Consider the following 19915-nt stretch of genomic DNA (forward strand, 5'->3'; position numbering starts at 1 on the left):
GTTAATCACGCACAGCTATCCTAGCACCCTCCTCCCGGAACCTACTGGCTTGAACTTGGGGGTTGTTCCAGCAGCTAGCTCTCTTACCATGCAAGTTGTAATTTCCTTTCATCTGCACCGTACAAATGTAACCACGATGGGTGTTTTCTACTTTCTAGAAATGACTTAGTATGTCTTGAACATTGATTTCTACTTTACAGTACTATATGGTAATTCTTTCAGAAAGCCTCCTAATCACAGGAGGTTTGGGCCATGGAGAAAAGTGATGTCTGCATATTCTCTCTCTGCCCAAGGGTTCTACACCTGTTATTATGCATTACCTCCTTCCTATCCCCTGTGATGTTGGACAGCTTGAGCATAGGTGAATGAGAAAACCAAGGCTCAGAGTTAAGAAGCTATATGATCAAACCAATTGTGTAAATGCAAGTGAAAACAATCCTCAGGCATCTTGACCCAAAATCCTCAGCCTATTTCCACTATCCCAAGGCCTGGGTAGGGTCTTCAGCACAACATGCCAGGCTCCCTTTGGCTGCCTATGCTCAGTGAGTTACAAGTCTTAGTGTCTATGGTGCCTCACTCCTCTTCTCTAGCTAGGGTTATGCCTGTATCCAAAGCCACTGAGATGGAAACATCAAAAATAGCAGAAACTCCTGATTTCCAGTGCAGAATGCTCTCCCTGCTAAATGTCACCTGGTACTTGGGCCCTGCCCAGAGTTCAGAGCAAAGGTGGGCCTGATAGCCAGACACAAATCTATAAGTTCTGACTCAAAGCAGAAGGCTCTGCCTATGCCCTGGTCCTCCATTTATGTCTTCACATCCAAAGCCCAAATTGAGTCAAGTCCAGAGCCCAGAGTTCTCCCAGATGTAGCTCAAACAGGGACAGATCAAAGATGAGGCAGACCTGGCTGGACACCTGGACCTTGTCAGCTCAGTCGTCTGCATCATGTCTCAACAGCAGATGCACCAGGCAGCAAGCAGGGATGGACACAAACAGAGGATCAGGGATGAGAGCACAGATGAGGGGAGCAGGGAGGGGGCTGACAGACGGGAGATAAGAGAGCTAGGCAGTGAGGCAGAGAGCAGGTCAAAGACAAGAAAGAAATGGGGAGATACAGAGGCAGCAGGCAATGGTAAGAGAGCTCAGGAGGGAGTCACAGAGAGAAAGAGACAGAGGAAGATGGGGCCAAGGAGGTGGAAACAGACAGAACATACACAGGTAAGAAATAGGGTGAGAGAAATGCAGGCAAAGAGACAGATGGACAGGGGAGAGAGAAACAAAGTGTGTGTGGGGGGGGGGGGGTGCGGGCATGAACAGAACAGAGAGGCTGAGACAGAAATCCAGGCTAAATACAGGAAAGAGAAGATGGGAGGGGAGGAGAGTGGAGAAGAGAGGAAGTCAGGGAGGATGGAAGGAGGATGGGAGGGAGTAAGGAGAGGGGGGACAAGAAAGACAGACAGACCAGACATGTTTGGTGAAATGGAAGGTACAAAAATAAGACACTAAAAACAGTAGCCTTCGGGCTGGAAAGTTAGCTCAGCAGTTAAGAACACTAGCTACTCTTGCAGCGGGCCCAAGCTTGCTTCCCAGGAGCTACATGGCCGCTCACAACTGCTTGTAACTCTAGTTCCAAAGAATTTGAACCCTTTTCTGGATTCTAAGGGAGCTGGACATGTACATGGCACACTACATACCTACAAGCAGGCACTCCTAAGATAAAAATAAATCTTTTAAAATATCCCTAGCCTTCCCACAGCAAAGACAAAGAGGAATTATGGGACATCGACCAGCATATTTTATGTGGCTCTATGACATGAACTAGGTACCTATGAGAAAATCTGTAGGATTGTGTCAGCATCTAGGCTGTGGAGACCCCAGGAAGGGGAGATTGGAAACTAAGTTTCACTACATTCCAAGTGGACTAAAAGAAAACCAAATTACTTCATGAAAACATCTCATGCAGGACTGAAGAAACACATGCTGTAGGAAGAGAGAATGGGGTGCAGTCTGCTAGGGTGTCAAACCCCACCTGAGGGAAGGGGGCAAGTTCCAGCTCTAAGAAGACTTGGATCTTGTCCAAATCTTAAGACACTGAAGCATGGGCTGGGAAAGAGGGCTCTGAGAGGGAGGGGGCGGGATTTGCAGCCCTTGGCTCCCAGAGGAACGCTGAACATACCCAGCATTACACAGATCGAAGGAGCAAATGAGAACTAAGAAATTATATACAGCTCCACGTAAGATATGAGTCCCTGGTACCACTAGGACTTTTTAGCACCAAGCTTCTGCACCATTGGTGCATTTTGTTTTCATGGAATAAAATGAGCTAGCACATGCCCGCCTGCCACACACATATGCACACATGAACACACATACATGTGCATGCACACACACACACACACACACACACACACACACACACACACATGTGAAAAGGCCCCAGCATTCTCTCTCTCTCTACAGCATTCTCTCTGTGTCCTAGTAGCTCAAGGTATCTGGGATACCTTTCCCTCCAGAGATGAGCTGTTCCATTTGTAGGTCCAGCTGCCAGAGCTGTCCTAGCAGCTCAAGGTGTCACCTGACTCCCCAAACAGTCAGGACACTTTTCCCCTGGAGTTTCAACACTCACCTACAGAAGTGGTATTAATCAGCCAGTATGTACTTTAAATACCTTTTCTCCTGGAGCTCCCCTTTGACCTCGTTCTCCTTGGAGACCCTGGGGAGAGAAAAAGCAATGACACCTCACAATGTGACCTCCCTGTGCTCACTCACTCTCTGGAGGCCTCAGGAAAAACTTCATTGCACACAGGTCCATAGCATGGTGGAGAAGATCCTGTCTCACTGTGTCATCCAACTACAATCACCAGGAAGCCTCAGTTCCCCCCTTAACCTCTACCTTGAACCCAGTCACTTCCAGGTGTGCTGCTGGGATTGTCTCCCTGGCCCGGGCTATAGGTCCTCAAAGCTACATACAGGAACACATCTCAGCTCCCCTGGATCAAGGAAAGACCCCTGCATCAGCCCCACAGCCACCTGGAGACTACTGTTCTGTTACCATCACCAATGCCAGGTAGGAGCTCCAACATGGACTCAGAAGCTCTAGTTCCCTTTATCAGCCTCTGCTCTACCTACCCCAGAGAAAAAGCAGAGACCTGTGTCCACCTACCTTCCTCTAGAGCAGTACCTAGACCCTGTGCTATGAACCCGCACTCCCCTGTGGTCCCTCCCTCTCCTCTTCTTTCGTGGAGGAGATCCTCATAGTATGCAGAAAAACTGTGAAGCATAGAAGATACTTCCCAGACTGATACTGACCCCAGGGATAACATATAACATCTTTGATCTACAGAAGAGCATAAGGACCAAAGCCTTGAGATGCTCATTTAAGGAAAAGAGATCTGCAGACCACCCTGTTCCAAAGGGTGAGAGGACACAATAGCATCCTAGTTGCATCTAACTACTGTGGCCATGCATACTGACACCAGAGGGTCTTGAATATCCACAAGGCAATGCAGCTGTTGTGTTTAATAATATTTATATAGTTTCTTTAATTTGTAGATAATCTCAAATTCCTTTTACTGAGGCTCAAAAATAATGGTTTAATGACCAAGAAGAAGCCATTGTGCTCATTATATGCCATAACTGAATGTTGTTCATCTCTTTAAACAAAGGACACTCTGATCCCTGTCCAGCATCTAGCCCTAGTGTGGGAGCTGGGGATTCTCTAGACTCTACCTTCCTTCCAGGAGGAGATGACTACATGTGAGTAAAAATGGCTTCCACAAGTGTCACACACTCCAAGGCTCTGCCCTGCTTCATTAAGGAAAGGGACCCCAGGAATGTACATTTAAACTTGTTACTCTGGTGACTCATGAGTTTCACAGTATTTAAGAGTTTCTACTCTAAGAGAAACTAAGTTTTCCTTAACATCCAACCAGCAAGTGATAATGGTATAGACTGAGGAGAAAGGCAGGCTGGAGAGCCAGGCCATGACACCTGCAGAGAGGAACAGAGCCAGCTCCCAGACAAGTGTCTTTACTTACTGGAGTTCCAACTTGCCCTGCAGGTCCTGGCAGTCCAGGAGGTCCCTGAGGCCCCTGCAGAAGAGAGTCCACAAGGAAAGATGGGATGAAAAAAAAAAAAAAAGACAAACACTTCTCAGCCAATGTTCTTTTTAGAAGGACGCACTGCTTCTTATGTTAGTGTGCGACCCACACTGCCTGTACAGGGGGTCTCCAGTAGATACTCCTTGATTTCTGCCTCATCATCCTTGGCTGTTCCTCCCACCTGATGCCTGGTGAAGGCCCAGTCACAGGAAGGCATGCTGAACTTCAAGGAAAAGCTAATAACATGGCCTCTGAGTCATTAGCAGCCCACAGGTAACAGTCCCTTTTCCACTTGCCCCAAGTCCCCCAGCCTTCTCATGGTCTGACCCAGACAGGTTGGTGGCTCCTGAACCTGTGAAGCTGACGGCTGTGGCTGAAGTTTTCAAGTAGCCACATGGTTTGTGCAGCCTGGGCAAGTGCTGTCAAAGGGTCTACCAGACTTCTGAGCACAGCCTGGCTTAAGCAGAAACGTCTACAGTCTGAGGACAACACATTTGTACATATCTATGAGAAATCCACTAGAATAAAAATAAATGGGCATTTCTTCTGTCAAAGCTATTCCAACTTTTATAAACTACTCTACAGAAACAAAAATGTGGTACATGCCCCCCCACACACACACAGACACACACACAGACACACACACCTACATGCTTAGTGCTTCACTGATTTTAGTTGAAAACGAATGAAAATAAGAAAGGATGCCCAAGGCCATGAGTATGTAAAAGTTATATACATTACAATGGCATCCAAACCACTGGCTACAAGGCACCAATTGAAGAGGACTAGCAAGCTCCATTTGGATTGGTGTGGAATGATCCCTCAAGTCTCTACTGCTATAGAGCATAATAAATTTTTCAATTGTATGACACATTTTTGTAAGAATTCAGGAGGAATTATACTTGTGTAGACAGACACCCAACCGTATGAAGTTGCATGAGAAAGAAGCAGAGAAACCCACCCAAGCATCTCATGAATATCTAAAGCAACTGGTTTGCACCCCTGAGAACTGTCTGTACCCTGAGGACATAAGCAGCTCTCAGCAATACTTACCCGCATGCCCACCTCTCCAGGCAGCCCTGGCTCTCCCAGCTCTCCTGGTTCCCCCTGTACAAAATCATCACATGGTCACAATCAACACAATGATGCAGGCAGGCCCAGGCATCCCAAAGTGGCTGCAAGATGCCTGGGGTGTCCATTCCCCATAGCCCAGAACTCACAGTGATGAAGAGCTCAAATGGTAAAATCCCAGAACTTACTCTCATGCCTTTATTGCCATCTCTTCCAGGTGGTCCAGGTGGGCCCATGGATCCCTAAAAGGAGAGAAAGAGAACACCAAATGGTACAGGAAAAAGACAGCAAAGGGATAGTGAGAAAGCATCAAGCAGGAGGAGGAGGCTGGACCAAGAAAACCATGAGTGTTCCTGTAGCCTCAAATATGCTCTGTTTACCACAGTTCTCCATGCCGTCTTTGCCTATAGAACCTTTTCATGGGCATACGAAGAGACAGCAGTGACCCAGAGCACAGAGGGAGGTGGGCAACAGCCCCTGGGAACCTCGAGAAGAAACCTGAGTCACATACAGAATACACAAAGGTGTTTGCTGGTGAATGGTGGCGATGCCCAGGCCACTGTAGCCTCCTTCTCTTTCACCATGGGCTCAGAAGAGTTTGAGGGTCAATCACACGTGTGGAACGAAAAGAGGAAGCTAAGGCAGTATTTGATCAGTAACTCTTATATCTATCCAAGATTTGGGGAAAGAAGAGAGATTTTATTGATTTCCTGGTAAGGCACATGTCTAACTGGGGAAGTTCCCCAAGAGGAAGGATTGCTCTAAGTGAACAATATTTCTGTGGTCAGTCATTTGCTAGGACACTGGGGCCTCCATGGAGTCCTTTTGGATCAGACTGTCATAATCATCTTTCCTGGGGAAGTGCCACCATGGTAAGGTCTCCTTGGTTTCCATTTACCCATCAGCAAACTGGGGAGAAAACACCTTGTTTGGCTCTCCAGGGATAGGAAGAGCTCATCACTTCAGGTAGAGGTGAGTCCTGAAGAGACTAAGCATTGACTGAATGCAAATACTTACTGGCATAATTACGTCTGTCAGGGAAGAGTCAACAGTGATAATAAAGCCATAACAATTATTTTTTGAGCCATAACAATTATGATTAAAGAAACAGCGAATATACTACAACCCTGGCTTCATTGTTATTGTATGTTTACCATGAGCCTAGCACTAGGTGCTCTGCAGTCATCTCTAAATGTAACTCATCCCCACAATCACCATTTATCCACATTTCACTTAGCTCAGATGTGGGAGGCCATCTGGGAGACCGGCTCCCACATTTTATCCCAGAGTACTCTTGAGGAGTGAGGGATAAGAGATTTAGATAGAAGGATAGAGGGGAGAGAAACAGACAGAAACACAGGACAGCCTCGGGAGGGCCTGGATCCTTATCCACTGACCCCTCCTGTCTCTTCTAAAGGGAATTTGTAGGAATGCCAAGGGGTGGAGCAAAGACCCCCCTCTAGCTTAGCCAAGTGCAGACTCTTCCAATCACCTAGTAACCATGCACATAGCCAACCAATCCTCTAGTCAGCTCTGCTGGGTAAAGCAAGCTCAGATCTCACTAGGAAACCTTTGTGGGTCTCCACACTCATAAAATGAAAGCACAGGAAGGTGAACTGCTTTGCCTAAAGCCACAACGTTTACTGTAGAAAGCTTGACTGGGGACCCCAGATAATGCCTTTTCACCTCTGCCATAGCTTCTGGACACACATCAGTCCAGTGATGCTTTATGATCCTATAGAGAGAGACCAAATGCTGTCATCATAGAGCAGAGAGTGGTCTCTCAGGACCACTCAGGAGCCCACATAGCAAGATTAGACAAGTTGGAGGAGTTAATGCCTGAGTATGCCATCATAGCTCCCCTCTCCAGGGACCATGCTCTCTCCTCCTTCAGCCTCAGCAAATCCAACTGCACTAGAAATTATTGTAGTCTCTTTATATCACAGGAGCTAGAACATCAGCACAGGGCAAAGATTCCAAAACAGTGGTCAAGTACAGGGAAAGATCAAACCCCATATTCTCTACCTGTCTCCAAAGCCCATGTTCCAGATCCCTTTTTTCACTGCTCATCCACTGGAAGTATTCCAGCCTCCTTAACTCTATATCCTTCTATCCTAAAAAGTTAAGTCCAAACTTTTCCAAAAGAAAAACATCTCAAAAGAATAATTACTTCCTCTGAGGAATTTCCCCCTGGAGTGCGTCACTCAGAATGAGGTCTATCTGGGTACTTGGTGCAGAGTTCTCCAGACACACCGGTGACCCACTTGAAATAGGACGTTCTTTGGAAGGCCAGTCTGTCTTCTGGCTCCTATAGGTTTGGCTATCCTGCAGCTGGAAGCAGGGAAGAGGTGTCAGATGGGCTCCTGCCTTGAGAATAAAAGTAAGGACAGCGGGGCACAATTAGTCCAAGGGGCGTCTAATAAAGGGGGTCAGGGGTGTGACCGGTGACAATGTCAGAGAACTCTGGGGAGTTCCGGAACTTTGCCTGTCCTCACAGTTGTCTCTTTTTCTAGCTTGTTGTTCTCTTGCAGGGACACCAAGAAGAGGCCCCTGCAGTCTGGGCCCTACATTATCTGGAAACTCTGAGACAAGGAAACAAGAGGACATGGCACCAGTTCCTGATATGGCCCAAGGGCTCTGCAGATGTTCCCTGGGCACCAATCCTTTCTAGATCCCTTTGGTTTTGAAGGGAAAGTTATGATGGACCCATGTTCCAAAATGAGGCTTGGCCATATGGCCCACCAGAGCACAGTGAACAGCCCAGTGTAGCGAAAAGAGAATGGCCTCAAGAACTGGCACACTGCAGCTTTAAACTCTCCCACATCTCTTAGTCTTGATGGCCTAAGGCAGGCTAGTGACAAGCTCTGATGTATCGTTGGGGAATCAACACCTAGCATAAGAAGCTGGACTGTCCACGGCCATGGACAGCTTAGTTTTAGATGACTGTCTAACAGAACTGACTCCATAGTGATTTGATACAAGCATGGGCTACTCCTTTGTATAATAAATACTGAAGGATGATTTTCTAAGTCAGACAATATAACAACTCCCCCCACTCTACTCTACTCTCTCTGTCTCAATCTCTCTTATATAAATGTGTACATTATAAATTTTAATTTTTTTCAAATTAAAATACATAATTTTTCCTTTTCCCTTTCCTCTCTCTAACCTGTCCCATATACACCACATCACTCACCTTGCTCTCTCTCTCTCAAATTTATGGCCTCTGTTTCTTTGTTACATAAATGGGTATGTATGCATTCATGTGTGTGTGTGTGTGTGTGTGTGTGTGTGTGTGTGTGTGTATTCCTAAGCCTGCCCAATACACACACACACACACACACACACACACACACACACACACACACACTCACACACACGATTTCAGGGCTGATCAATTGGGATGCTCTTCTCTGAGGACAACACTTTCTCCTACTCTCCGAATTCCTTAGTGGCCTATTGTTCTTTGCTCAGGGTTGGGGCCCTGTAAGATTTCTCCCTTCCATGTTAGCATGTCTACTAGGTTTATCCTTGTTTAGGCCTTGCTCAGGCAGCCAATATGGTCAGACTTCATGGGTGCAGCTTCTCTGACATTTCTAGGAGATGCAATCTCACAGCAAACATATAGGTAGCACTAACTGCATATGGGTAACACTAATTGGACTCAGTGGGTTAAAATGAAATGAAGAATGAATGAATGAATGAATGAATGAATGAATGAATGAATGAATGTGGGAGAAGATGTAATAGGGTTCTGGGAGAAGTGGATATGAACTACATATACTGTATGTATATACAAAATTTTCAAAGAGTAAATTAAAATTTGCCCCATCCCAGGTCTTTGGTTGTAGCATCAGTACTGAACTAACATATGTTTCCTCCTGTGCCTTGACTTCATCCACTGCAGAAGGCATGATACAGGGAGGAATCCTGTTTCTGGTCCAAGAGTGGCCAGGAAATGCTCTCAAGACAGGGAACTTCAAACCAAGCAAGGTGCTGCTGTCATTTCATTTATGAAAGGAAACTCATTGCTTGGTCTGTTAGAAAAATTGCAAATCGATAATGCACATGCACCCATTGCAAGAAAACAATGAAGGCTGCTGGGAGGGGTATCTTCCCAATTCCATGCCTGAAATTCTTACTCAAATTTTTCATTTTGATTCCAAGTCCAGACTTGGACTCCTCTGCCCCATGTGACTGTCTCCAGGATTCCATTGGGAGACCCACAGAAGACAACATCTAGCAGGACATTACTCATATACCTACACCCACTTGTCAGTATCCAGAGCCTTGGGGAATTTTCAGTACTTCATTGACCAGATGTAATTACTAAACAGCAGATGTCTCTTGCTCCCTTGGAGAGCTGACTGCCATGGCTCATTTCTAAGTGTCCTCAGCTGGAGGAACTGTGCCAATGGGATTCTTCATCTATTTGGCAGCAAGGATGCCAAGCAGACCCTCCAAGAAAAGTATCAGGAACTTTCTAGGCAGTGGCCCTCAAAGTGAGAGGATCCTGGGCCAGCACTAGCAGTACTGCCTGGAACCTTATTAGACAGACATGTTCCCTCACCCATGGCAGTCTTAATGAATGAGATACTCCAGGATCTAGCCAGTTGATTTAATAGATCTTCCAGGTTGTTCATTCGCTGGCTCAAGTGTGAGAAGTACTTCTCAGCACAGACAAATACAGACTATGGAGCCAGACAACATGATCTTAAACCCAAGCTCGACCACATATGCTGGTACAATCACCAGTTCCCAGATCCACTGTAAAAAGAATGTCCAGCCCCAAAGTTAAGCTAAAGAGCAGGGCAAGACTCCTGGGAGGGAGGGAGTGCTTCTAAACTCTTGATGCTGCTATTACTCTTAGATGCCATGTGAATTTTAGGTGAACTGAAAAAACAACTGGACCTCTACACTGGCACCTGTGAGATACTTTCAGTGAACACTCCCTCAGATGCCTGTGGTCTTAGAGGCCGCAGAACTCCTCCTTGAGGGGAGGACACAGGAGAGCTCTGACATTCTGCAGCTGCTAACCTCTGGGGACAAGAACTTATTAGTGACAAAAGTGCAAAAGATGTCATTTGGTATTAAAAAACGGAATACTGCTGGTGCTAAGAGTAATTATATGTAATGCATGAACTCTTTCCACAAATGTGAGTAATTTATTTTAGTTATTAGTTCATCTAATCCTTGCAAAAACCCGTATGGTTCTAGTATTACTATATTTGCCAAACCACAGAGGTGGAAAGCCAGGACTGCAGAGGTGAAGTCATGGTCCCTGGCCATGCAGCTGCTAAGTGGCTGAGCTAAGGTCTGGACCAGTAAACCAGCGCCTAGGGTCCTCCCACTTAGCCTTGCTTGACACAGTCTAGCAATCCAACATTAACCTCGCCCATGTAGGCTCTCAGCCTCTGGTTTGAAGCACTTGGCCTCGTGATCTGACAGGCACCTGTGTGTCAGATGAAGGGAAAAAGAAAATTGATGACTTCCCCTATTCCATTTCAGCCCTGGGCTCTGAGATGCTTCAAAAACCAAGTATCTTCCAAGGTGTCCTTCAGCACCACAGACAGTTCCTAAAGAAACAGTTTATTCTTTTGGTATTGCCCTCAGCCTCTAAGGCTATGTGAAGATTACAAACAACCAAACTAATTTCCCCCTAAATCCTTTAATTTTTGTACAAGCAGAAGAAACTTAGCCATAGTTACCCAACTCAATAATGATATAATGCACATTAATGCGTAGGCACAAGCAAGGAGCTTGGGGTGCTGAACCAGCCAGCTAAGAACAGAGCACCAATGTACAAAGGTTCAAAGCTGATATGTGTAAACACAAATGTCATTTTTATCTTCCTGTCCAAAAGCTCTACAATGAAATCTTTATATAAAACAAGCTGGTTTACATACAGAACAGTTTTGAGGGTCGAGAATTCCTAGATACCAACATTACATTCAGAAAGGGACAGAATGGCCATGTATGTATCAGGGATCCCCAGCCTCACTACATTCACTGACCAACTCTATGATCTTGGACACAGTCCATCCTCCTTCAGAATGTTTGAAAACTAAACACTGGATTGTATTAAAAGGGCTGATGTCATGAGTTCGACCATTGCACGCTACCGTGACTCCAGACAAAGTCCAATCAGCACTCTAGACAAAACCATCAGCATTGGTCAATGGATCTACATAGACGCCATAGCTGACACCATCTTTTTCCAAAAAGAAACCACAAACTAAAGGTGTAATCATGAGTCCTTTCTATCGCCCATGATTCTTCTTTCTCAGACACCCTTTGTCTCCACCCAGGTGGAAAACACAGAAACAGTAGGCTGTTTCAAACTGTCCTGCATGCTGCAGGTCCAAGGTCAAGACATGAGTAGATTCACTGTCTGGTGAGGGCTACCCATTGGTCCCTGGAGGACAGTTTCTTGCTTAGGCATGTGTAAGGGGTAAGAGGGTCTCCCTTGGGGCCCTCTCATAAGGACACTGATTCCACTCATAAAGTTTCTATTCTTACAACTTCATTACATTTCAAATACCCAAATTATAATACTACTGCTGGCAGATGGGGATTTTGAAATGTGAGATTTTGAGGAAGCATATATCCAAACATAATGTCTCTGGTATGACTAAGTAATGTATGATTTTGGAAACTCATCTCTGGCCACTATTCTAGAAGGGAGGCACCCAGATCATCCACACATGGCAGGGCTCTGTTTTCATTTCCCACTCCACTCAGCAGCCTTCCTTCTCCGACGAACCCTTCTCATTTTGAAGTTTCAAAGAGGGGTTGATTCTACAAGACTCTGAGAGTGACTGCATCAGGCTAAAAGGGCCCATTCTTACAATGTGGATGGCTCAAGGTGGGTGTGGCATGTTGGGATCAGAGAAGTAGCAGTATGAGCACAGACCTACATATCACCTGTATGATCCCCTTTAATCATAGCAGGGTCAAGTGAGAATGCCCTTTTAGATACTGGCTGTCCTATTAGCCACACCATGATAATAATGGTCTCTGTTGGAGGATGAAAATTGTATTGTATACACACACACACACATTGCATTCAGAGCCTCAGGCAAGCTAGGCAAGTTCACTGATCTCTTTCCCCAATATATATATATATCAGAGTCTAGCAAAGTTACTCAAGCTGGTTTGAAGCTGCCATACTCCTGACTTAGCTTTCCAAGCAGCTGTGATTACTTGCCTGCATGCCCAAGACTGACTTGAGATATTTCTTTTTCCCTAGACACCTATCCTAGCTCTGCCCACCCACCTTCACTCGTAAGTGGAGGTACTGCAGTAATCACTCTTCCTACCCTCCATAACTTGGGTTACGTATATTTTACAGAATGTTTTGAAAAGTGACGAAATACTCTATTTCTGGCCATTTTTTATTTTCCTAGTCATGATCTTGCAGTGTAGGATTTGATTAAATTATTCATGTGCATAGCTACATTTTCATGCTGTGTCCCCCCACACATCATCATTTGTTTCTAGTTGCATATGTCAACTATTCATACATGTTTCTCTTATAGAGTCTATGTGGGTATGTAAACATGTATTTCATGATGCTTCTCAGTGTAAACCCAGAAGGGCAAGTGCTAAATAAAGATGTGCTCTCCCTAAACACCTCTTTCATATTTTCATAGATCAGATCCTGTGCGACATAATCAGCCCTATTCAAGGAGCTGACAGGACCCATCCCAAGGCATAGCAGCACAGGATCTGTCCCCATAAGAGCCAGTGCTCCAATAACGTCAGTGACACACACATGTATGCCATGAAGTCTCTCGGATGCCTCTCTAGGGGAATTGCATCAGTTTGAGCCCATTCATAACAAACTCAGAGTCACTAGTAATATGTCGGGTGTTGCATTAAGGAAAAGAAAATCACTTCCCCTTAGCATAACTTAACTGAGAGCAAGCGAGCCCATATTTGACTCCTCTACTTCTCTCTCCCTGTGTCTCCTGCCATTCCCTGTCAGATGTATGAATCTGAATCTATGCCAGCCAGAACGCTGACTAGGGAATCTGTGTGCATCCTTAGCAAAAGGCTTTGCTTTGCACAGAAAGCAACCCTGGGGTAGGAATGATACACTGTAGCAAAATCTTAAACTGTGTTTTACAAGGGATGACATTACTGACTCCAACTGGCCCCAAGTGACCCAGATAAACATCACACCAGTGCTATCAGCAATGTCTGTGTGTTGTCTTCACCACTATGGATATTCATTTTATATGCTTTATTTCTATGTGTTTGCTGTTTCCCACATTTATTACCATAATGTGCCCACACAAATGAACTACTCTAGGCTAGGAGTAGAGAGGGAAAGGAGTGTCTACCTTAAGATTACAGCTATGTGTTAGTGTAGGTTGTAAAACTGATCCTACGGGAAATCCAAAGCAAGTGAAGTGATGTTCCCTTAAAAGCAAGCTAGACAAACACACTGATGACAAAACAGGATGTCCTGCCTGGTGGTCTTCAAACAGTTTCTCTGGCTCCGCCTCCATTGCTGCTCTCTGCCCTAAGCACAGGAAGCCAGCTTCATCTGAAGCAAGCCCTCTTCCTGCAATATGCGCTACTGGGGTGGCCAGTCTTAAGTGATCTCAAGATGTATTAAGTTAGGCTGTGAGGTCCAGCAAAAGCTCCTGGCCCTACTGGGGTGTCCTGCCCAGGCCTCCACTTCTCAAACACTGCTCCAGTGGACTGTTCTCTGGGTCCCCAAGACCTTCGGTCCCTGCTTCCCACTTCTCTCAACCACCATTTCCTGTCTCTATCTCCTCTCTCTTCCTGCTGTGTCTGCATTTGCTTCTTCCACCCCACTCAGGGGACACACAGAACCCAGGCCTGCAGCCAGGGCCCTTCTTCTCCCCACTCAAATCCACAGAAGGTAACATAGCTACACACACCTCCCACAAATCCACGCCTGAGCCCTGGAGAAAAGCAATAAATGCAGGCTCACCTTCTCACCCTTTTCTCCTTGAAAGAAGGGTCCTCTCCCCTAGAGAAGGAAAGCAGAAGGCACAGGTTTACTGACAGGGCATCTATGTAGTGTGGCATCACCCCAGGATTCAAGGAACTGGATACTATCTCATAAACAAGGCCTGGGTACCTCTGAAAGAGATGATGCTGTTCTTCACTGAATGTGGATTCTCATGAGTGTCCTCTCATTTAATTTTCCAATAATTTATCATTATAGATACTTGTTTTCATAACAGCCTTATTGGGATATAATTTGCACACTATATAATTCACCTATTTAAAGCATCTAATTAGTAATTTTAATTTCCTTAGAGTTATACAACAATAATCACAATCAGTTTCAGAATATCTTCACTATTTGCAAAAGAGCCCAGCCCACTAGCAGCTGCTCCCCATTTCCCATCCCCGGCCCTAAACAAACACTGATCTGTTTTCTATTGTAAGTATAAGGTATAATAATGTTTCCCTTAATGACTACCTCCTCTCACTCAGCAAAGTCTTCTAAAGGCTCATCCATGACGTACCCCATAACATAACTTCCTTTGTTGTACATTAATATGGGAATGTACCGACCCAGCACACTTTATTTACTCATCCTTTATAAAATGGCCAGTGGGTTGTTGCTACTTTATTATTAAAAGAATAGCACTCTGAATGTGTATGCATGTTTTTATGTGAATATATGCTTGTGTTTCTTTGGGGAGGGACTGTATTGCACAGTAACTCCATTTTTAGGCCTTCAAGAACTACAAGACTGTTCACCCAGAGGCTGCACGATTCCTCAGCAGCAATGTGGGAAGACTCCCATTTTGCTACATTTCTGGCTGCTCTAGCTTTCCTTGGGAGTGAAATATGCAAAGCTGTAGCTATTGTTGTGAAGGTGTCGATTTTTCCTTTGAATTCTATCAATTGTATGTCATGCATCTTGAGGCTCTGTTGTTGGTTGGTTGTGTTCATTGCTATATACCTTAAAGAAACCTTAAAGAACTGACCCTTCTATCCTAAAGTATCCCTTTTTTATGAACTGTTATATTCTAAAGTCCATTTTGTCTAATAATAGTATGATCATTGTCAATTTTTTCTAATTTCAAAATGTATATTTTCAATCCTCCTTTCTCATGTGTGTGTGATATTTGTGTATGTGTGTCTGTGTGCGTATGTGTGTGTGAGTGTGCATGCATGCACACTTGCTGAGGATAGGACTCAGGGTCTTGTGTCAGCTAGACAAATGCTCTACAACTGAACCACATTCCCAGTCCCCTATTTGTATTCTTGAATGTAAAGTATATCTCCTATAGACAGGACAGTATTAAGACATTTCTATACCCTGTCTGAAAGTCTGCTTTTTAGTTGGTCTATTTAATACATTTGTCAATAATGCAATTATTAAAAATAGTAGATTTATATCCATTAGAATAAGGATGTGGGATGGCCAGAGTGAAGAGAACACTTACAAAATGGCCAATTTCAGGCATCACAGGGGTATTATCACTTTGGAAGAACAGAATTCTGGGGATGGACAAAGTGAGATACAAAGCTAAAGAATACTATGACCATGTCTAGCAGGTAGTTCTTCCTGGTGGAAAAAAGAGGTGCTTTGTCCCTTGGCTTGGATTCACTCAGTGCCTGCATTCACCAGACCTTCAGCCCACACTTGCTGATCAATATGATCAGGCTGGGGTGCATGGGGGAGCCCTGGGCCTCCCACACCAGCCATGTGGCCCATTAATATAGAAAAGCAACATCTTACTTACAGTGTCTCCTTTCTCTCCCTTGGGCCCTGGCGCACCTGTCAGTCCAATGGGTCCTGAATCTCCCTGAAGGGTTAAAAGCAAAATGAACATTAGGTCAGATCACCCACAACAGCTCTCCTGGACTTCTGTATTCACAGGCTGCCCTCAGCCAACCTTGCTCCTGCTCCCTAGAACTGAAATCATTCTGGGTGACCGCATCATGAGGTCATCTTGGAAGAGAAAGATGAATCTAAGTCCTATTTCCCTCACATTTCTTGAATTTGTTCACAAATCACTGTGCCCTGCCAGACCCAGGTATTTGAGGATAGAGTTTTTGTGTGAATGTTAAAACACTCCTTTATCATGGTGTCATCCCAGTGCTGAGAAAGTGTGCACTAATACCATGGTGTTTAAATCACAAACCAAGACAGACACAGTAAGAATGAGAAACAAGAGAGAGGCCAAGGTTGGGGAGGAGAGGGGAGGTGGTATGGAGAGGGCCGTAGTGTTCAGAGATGATAAAAAGAACTCTGCACATACAAGAAGACAGAAGCAGGGCTAATGAAGAGGTGCAGCTGTCCCCATTTCTCTAGCTTCACCCTCAGCCCCAGACAAGGTATTAGTTGTGCAAAAGTGAAGCCCCCCCCCATGCAGTGACCATTATTGTTGGAACATCCTACCCATCTATGTTTGAAGACCAAAAGAGTGATGGAGAAGGCAGCATGTTGGAGAATGAGGGAGACGTAGGAGGCAGCTTGTGACCAAAGACAGAGGACCGTACGGGAGCACCTTGCTTTATGCAACCACTGAGTTTACAAACTTTGTACACAAGAAATTTATATAGTGTATATGATTTAAATAACTCCTAAAGGTCAAGTCTTAAATGCTTCTTGAATTTAATCAACTTGCAAGGACTGATGCAGCATTAACTGCCTTTGGAGAGGAGAGCCTCTTTGGAGCACACTTGTGGGCTTGGGCATCCATGCCCTTCTTTCTATAAACTTTTAGGCTGAGAGGTACAGCTCTGGGCAGGGCAGAGTCTCACAGCTTGAACCTCATGCCACTTGCTCTTCTTGTAGCATCTTAACAAGATCCAAGGCAACTCTGAGGCTGGTGAGACAATGATCTAACACACCCCTGCCGTGCTTCCGTGGAGGTTAAAGCACAGAGCACTATGCCATGCAGGTACTGACCTTCTGCCCAGGGAGTCCCACAGGGCCAGTGAAGCCCCTTTCACCCTGCAGGAAAGAAGACAAGAAGAAACAATAAAGGTGATATATTAATTCTCCCCATCTCTCAAAGGAGCGAACTGACCACTCCGTGGGCTCTAAAACTAGTCATATGCTAAGCCAGGTTGGTCAGAGAGTTGAGCAGGAAACTGCAGACTTCAGCTGAGAGTCCTGTTCTCCAACTGCAAACCTGCATGGACAACTTTCACCACAACCTCCCAGTGCAGCCACTGGAGGGTCAAAGCTATAAACACACCCAGGAACAGAGAAGGGAACAGTCCATGTTCTCATTCATACATGGGAGCTAAAGACGTCACACAAATCAGAGAGTAGAACAAGGATTCCAGGCTGGGAAGTCAGGGAATGGAGAGGGCACTGGTCAGAGGGGTCAAGTTTCATTCAGATGGAAATAAATTATAGGTATTTGAGGTGACTGATGTGCTCTTTATCTTGATCCACCATTTCAAAAGCAAGAGGCACATTAGAGCATCAGGTTTCACCTTATAAATAAATGATACAATTGATCAACAGACAATATAAATGAACAAAAACGAAGTAATTTTATGGGCTCTTATTTTATCTGAATGTATAACTTAGTTAGAAAGAAAATTGTGATTTCTATTATCAATTTGTGTAATTTTTTTTTACTAAAATACAAAGTATGACATGTCTAAAGCAATTTCTAAACACAGGCTGCATTCCGATTTTAAAATGTGTGAAAGATCTTGTTGGTGTGTTTATACATGATCTGTGTGCTGTGGCCACCTGTAATATTGCCAAGCCGAGAACAAACACACAATTCTTGTGTTACATAAATAAAGATATCACCATATGACTGGGCCATTTGCACCTGATTCCATCCCTAACAATAATATTTTCTCTCTTGTTCTAGTTTGCATTTCTGTTGCTATAATAAACACTCTGATAAAAAGAAAACAACTTGGAGAGGAAAATGTTTATTTCACATTGCTCTTCCAGGTCACAGTCCATCAATGTGGGAAGTCAGGGAAAGAACACAAGCCAGGAACCTGAAGCCAGTAACTAAAGCAAAGACCATGAAGAGATGCAGCTTGCTCCTTCTGGACTCTCCTTCACTATGACTTACTCAGCTTTCTTTTTTGAAAAAAAACATTTATTTTGCATGAGTATTTTGCCTGCAGGTGTGTCTGTGTACCACATGTGTACCTACAGAAGCCAGAAGAGGGCATTAGCCACCCTAGGATTGGAGTTATGGACGGTTGTGAGCCACTGTAAGGATGCTGAGAATAGAACTTCCTCTGGAAGACCAGCCAGTGCTCTTAAACACTGAGCTACCTCTCCAGCCCTTTGGCTTCCTTTCTTATACAGTCCAGATCCAACTGCCTAGGGATGATGCAGCCTGTAGTGGGCTGGGCCCTCCCCCATCAACCATAAATCAACATCCATCATCAGTCAAGACATTGTCCCACATACGCTCAAAGGCCAATCTGACAGAGGCTATTCCTCAACTGAGGTCCCTCTTTCAAAGTGACAATAAAGACTAATTGGTATAACTCTATTGATGGGTGCCCATTTACTTCAGAGCAATCACAGGTGTCCTCAGCATATGCCAATGAGTATAAATACTTACGTGCACTTAGGACCTCCTATAGTGCCCATCAGAATGCATTAGACACTATTCATGTCCATCACTATGACTGACTACAGAAATGTAAATGGGGACCCCCAAAGGATAGCTGACATCACTGATTAATTGAAATGAAAGACTTGAACAGCTGGAAACAAAGTATCTATAGCCAGAGCTCTGCCCCATGAAGAAGATTGTGATTTCCTGGGCCTCATGCTGAGTTTTTATAGACACACAGATGCAGGAAGCAGGAGCCACACCAACTTCATAGGTGGGCTGGTAGCTTCTCCATGTGGCCTATTTTCCATGTAGAGTGAGTAGGTCTTCTTGTTCACCTGTTCCTGTGGAGGTACTTAGCTCCCTAAGATGGTCCAGGTCTCATCAAGTCAACCCCTATATAAGGAGCTGCATCTGTGTCCAAATGTGAAGCAGCTCCCAAAACACAGACACTATTCAATCTCTGTTAACTGGAATTTAGGATTATACTGAAGAAAAAATCAAGGAAATATTATCAGCCCAGTGTGGCCATGGCTGTAGTATACTCAAGCCTCGGGAGGAAAAAAGGGGGGGGGACTTTTCTTAGAAAAGAATATTGTGGAATGTTATTTTAGTTAGGCAAAGATGTGTTACATTTATATTATGCTACAGAATATTTAACTATGTGATGGTGTGTTACATTCATTTCTGCTGCCTTTGTTAATGATGTAAAGACATGCTTCATTTGGTAGTGCTGCATTTATTTAATTATGTAAAGATGTGCTGCATTTGTTTGACCTTGCCTGCCTTAAGGCACCTGATTGGTCTAATAAAAAAGCTGAATGGCCAATAGCTAGGCAGGAGAGGGGTAGGCAGGGCTGGTGGGGCAGAGAGAATAAGTAGGAGGAGAAATCTAAGCTTGGGAGAGAAAAGGAGGAGAAGAAAACCAGGGACAAAGAGAAGGACATGCCTGGGGCCAGAAACCAGGCAGCCACCAGCCAGCCACACACAAGAAGCAAGAAAGTAGGATACACAAGAAAAAGAGAGAGGGAGAGAGAGAGAGAGGGAGGGAGGGAGGGAGGGAGGGAGAGAGAGAGGGGGAGGGAGGGAGGGAGAGAGAGAGGGGGAGAGAGGGAGGGAGAGAGAGAGGGGGAGAGAGGGAGGGAGAGAGAGGGGGGAGGGAGGGAGAGAGAGGGAGGGAAGGAGAGAGAGAGAGG

At 44.9% G+C, this 19915-nt stretch overlaps 1 protein-coding gene across 1 annotated transcript in view; it reads right to left on the reverse strand.

The window, feature by feature from the left end:
• Positions 1-19915, reverse strand: part of LOC131902016 (collagen alpha-1(XXII) chain-like) — a 55291-nt gene that overhangs the window by 9677 nt on the left and 25699 nt on the right. Inside the window, exons 7-13 of the mRNA XM_059253051.1 lie at positions 17081-17125; positions 15909-15971; positions 14135-14173; positions 5358-5411; positions 5152-5205; positions 4036-4089; positions 2667-2711 (exon numbers count right to left, since the gene is read on the reverse strand). Of these exons, the coding sequence (XP_059109034.1) occupies positions 2667-2711; positions 4036-4089; positions 5152-5205; positions 5358-5411; positions 14135-14173; positions 15909-15971; positions 17081-17125 (354 nt within the window). The remainder of the gene's footprint in view (positions 1-2666; positions 2712-4035; positions 4090-5151; positions 5206-5357; positions 5412-14134; positions 14174-15908; positions 15972-17080; positions 17126-19915) is intronic.

Source organism: Peromyscus eremicus, unplaced genomic scaffold (assembly GCF_949786415.1).
Source record: "Peromyscus eremicus unplaced genomic scaffold, PerEre_H2_v1 PerEre#2#unplaced_1208, whole genome shotgun sequence".
In the NCBI taxonomy this organism is placed as follows: Eukaryota; Metazoa; Chordata; class Mammalia; order Rodentia; family Cricetidae; genus Peromyscus; species Peromyscus eremicus.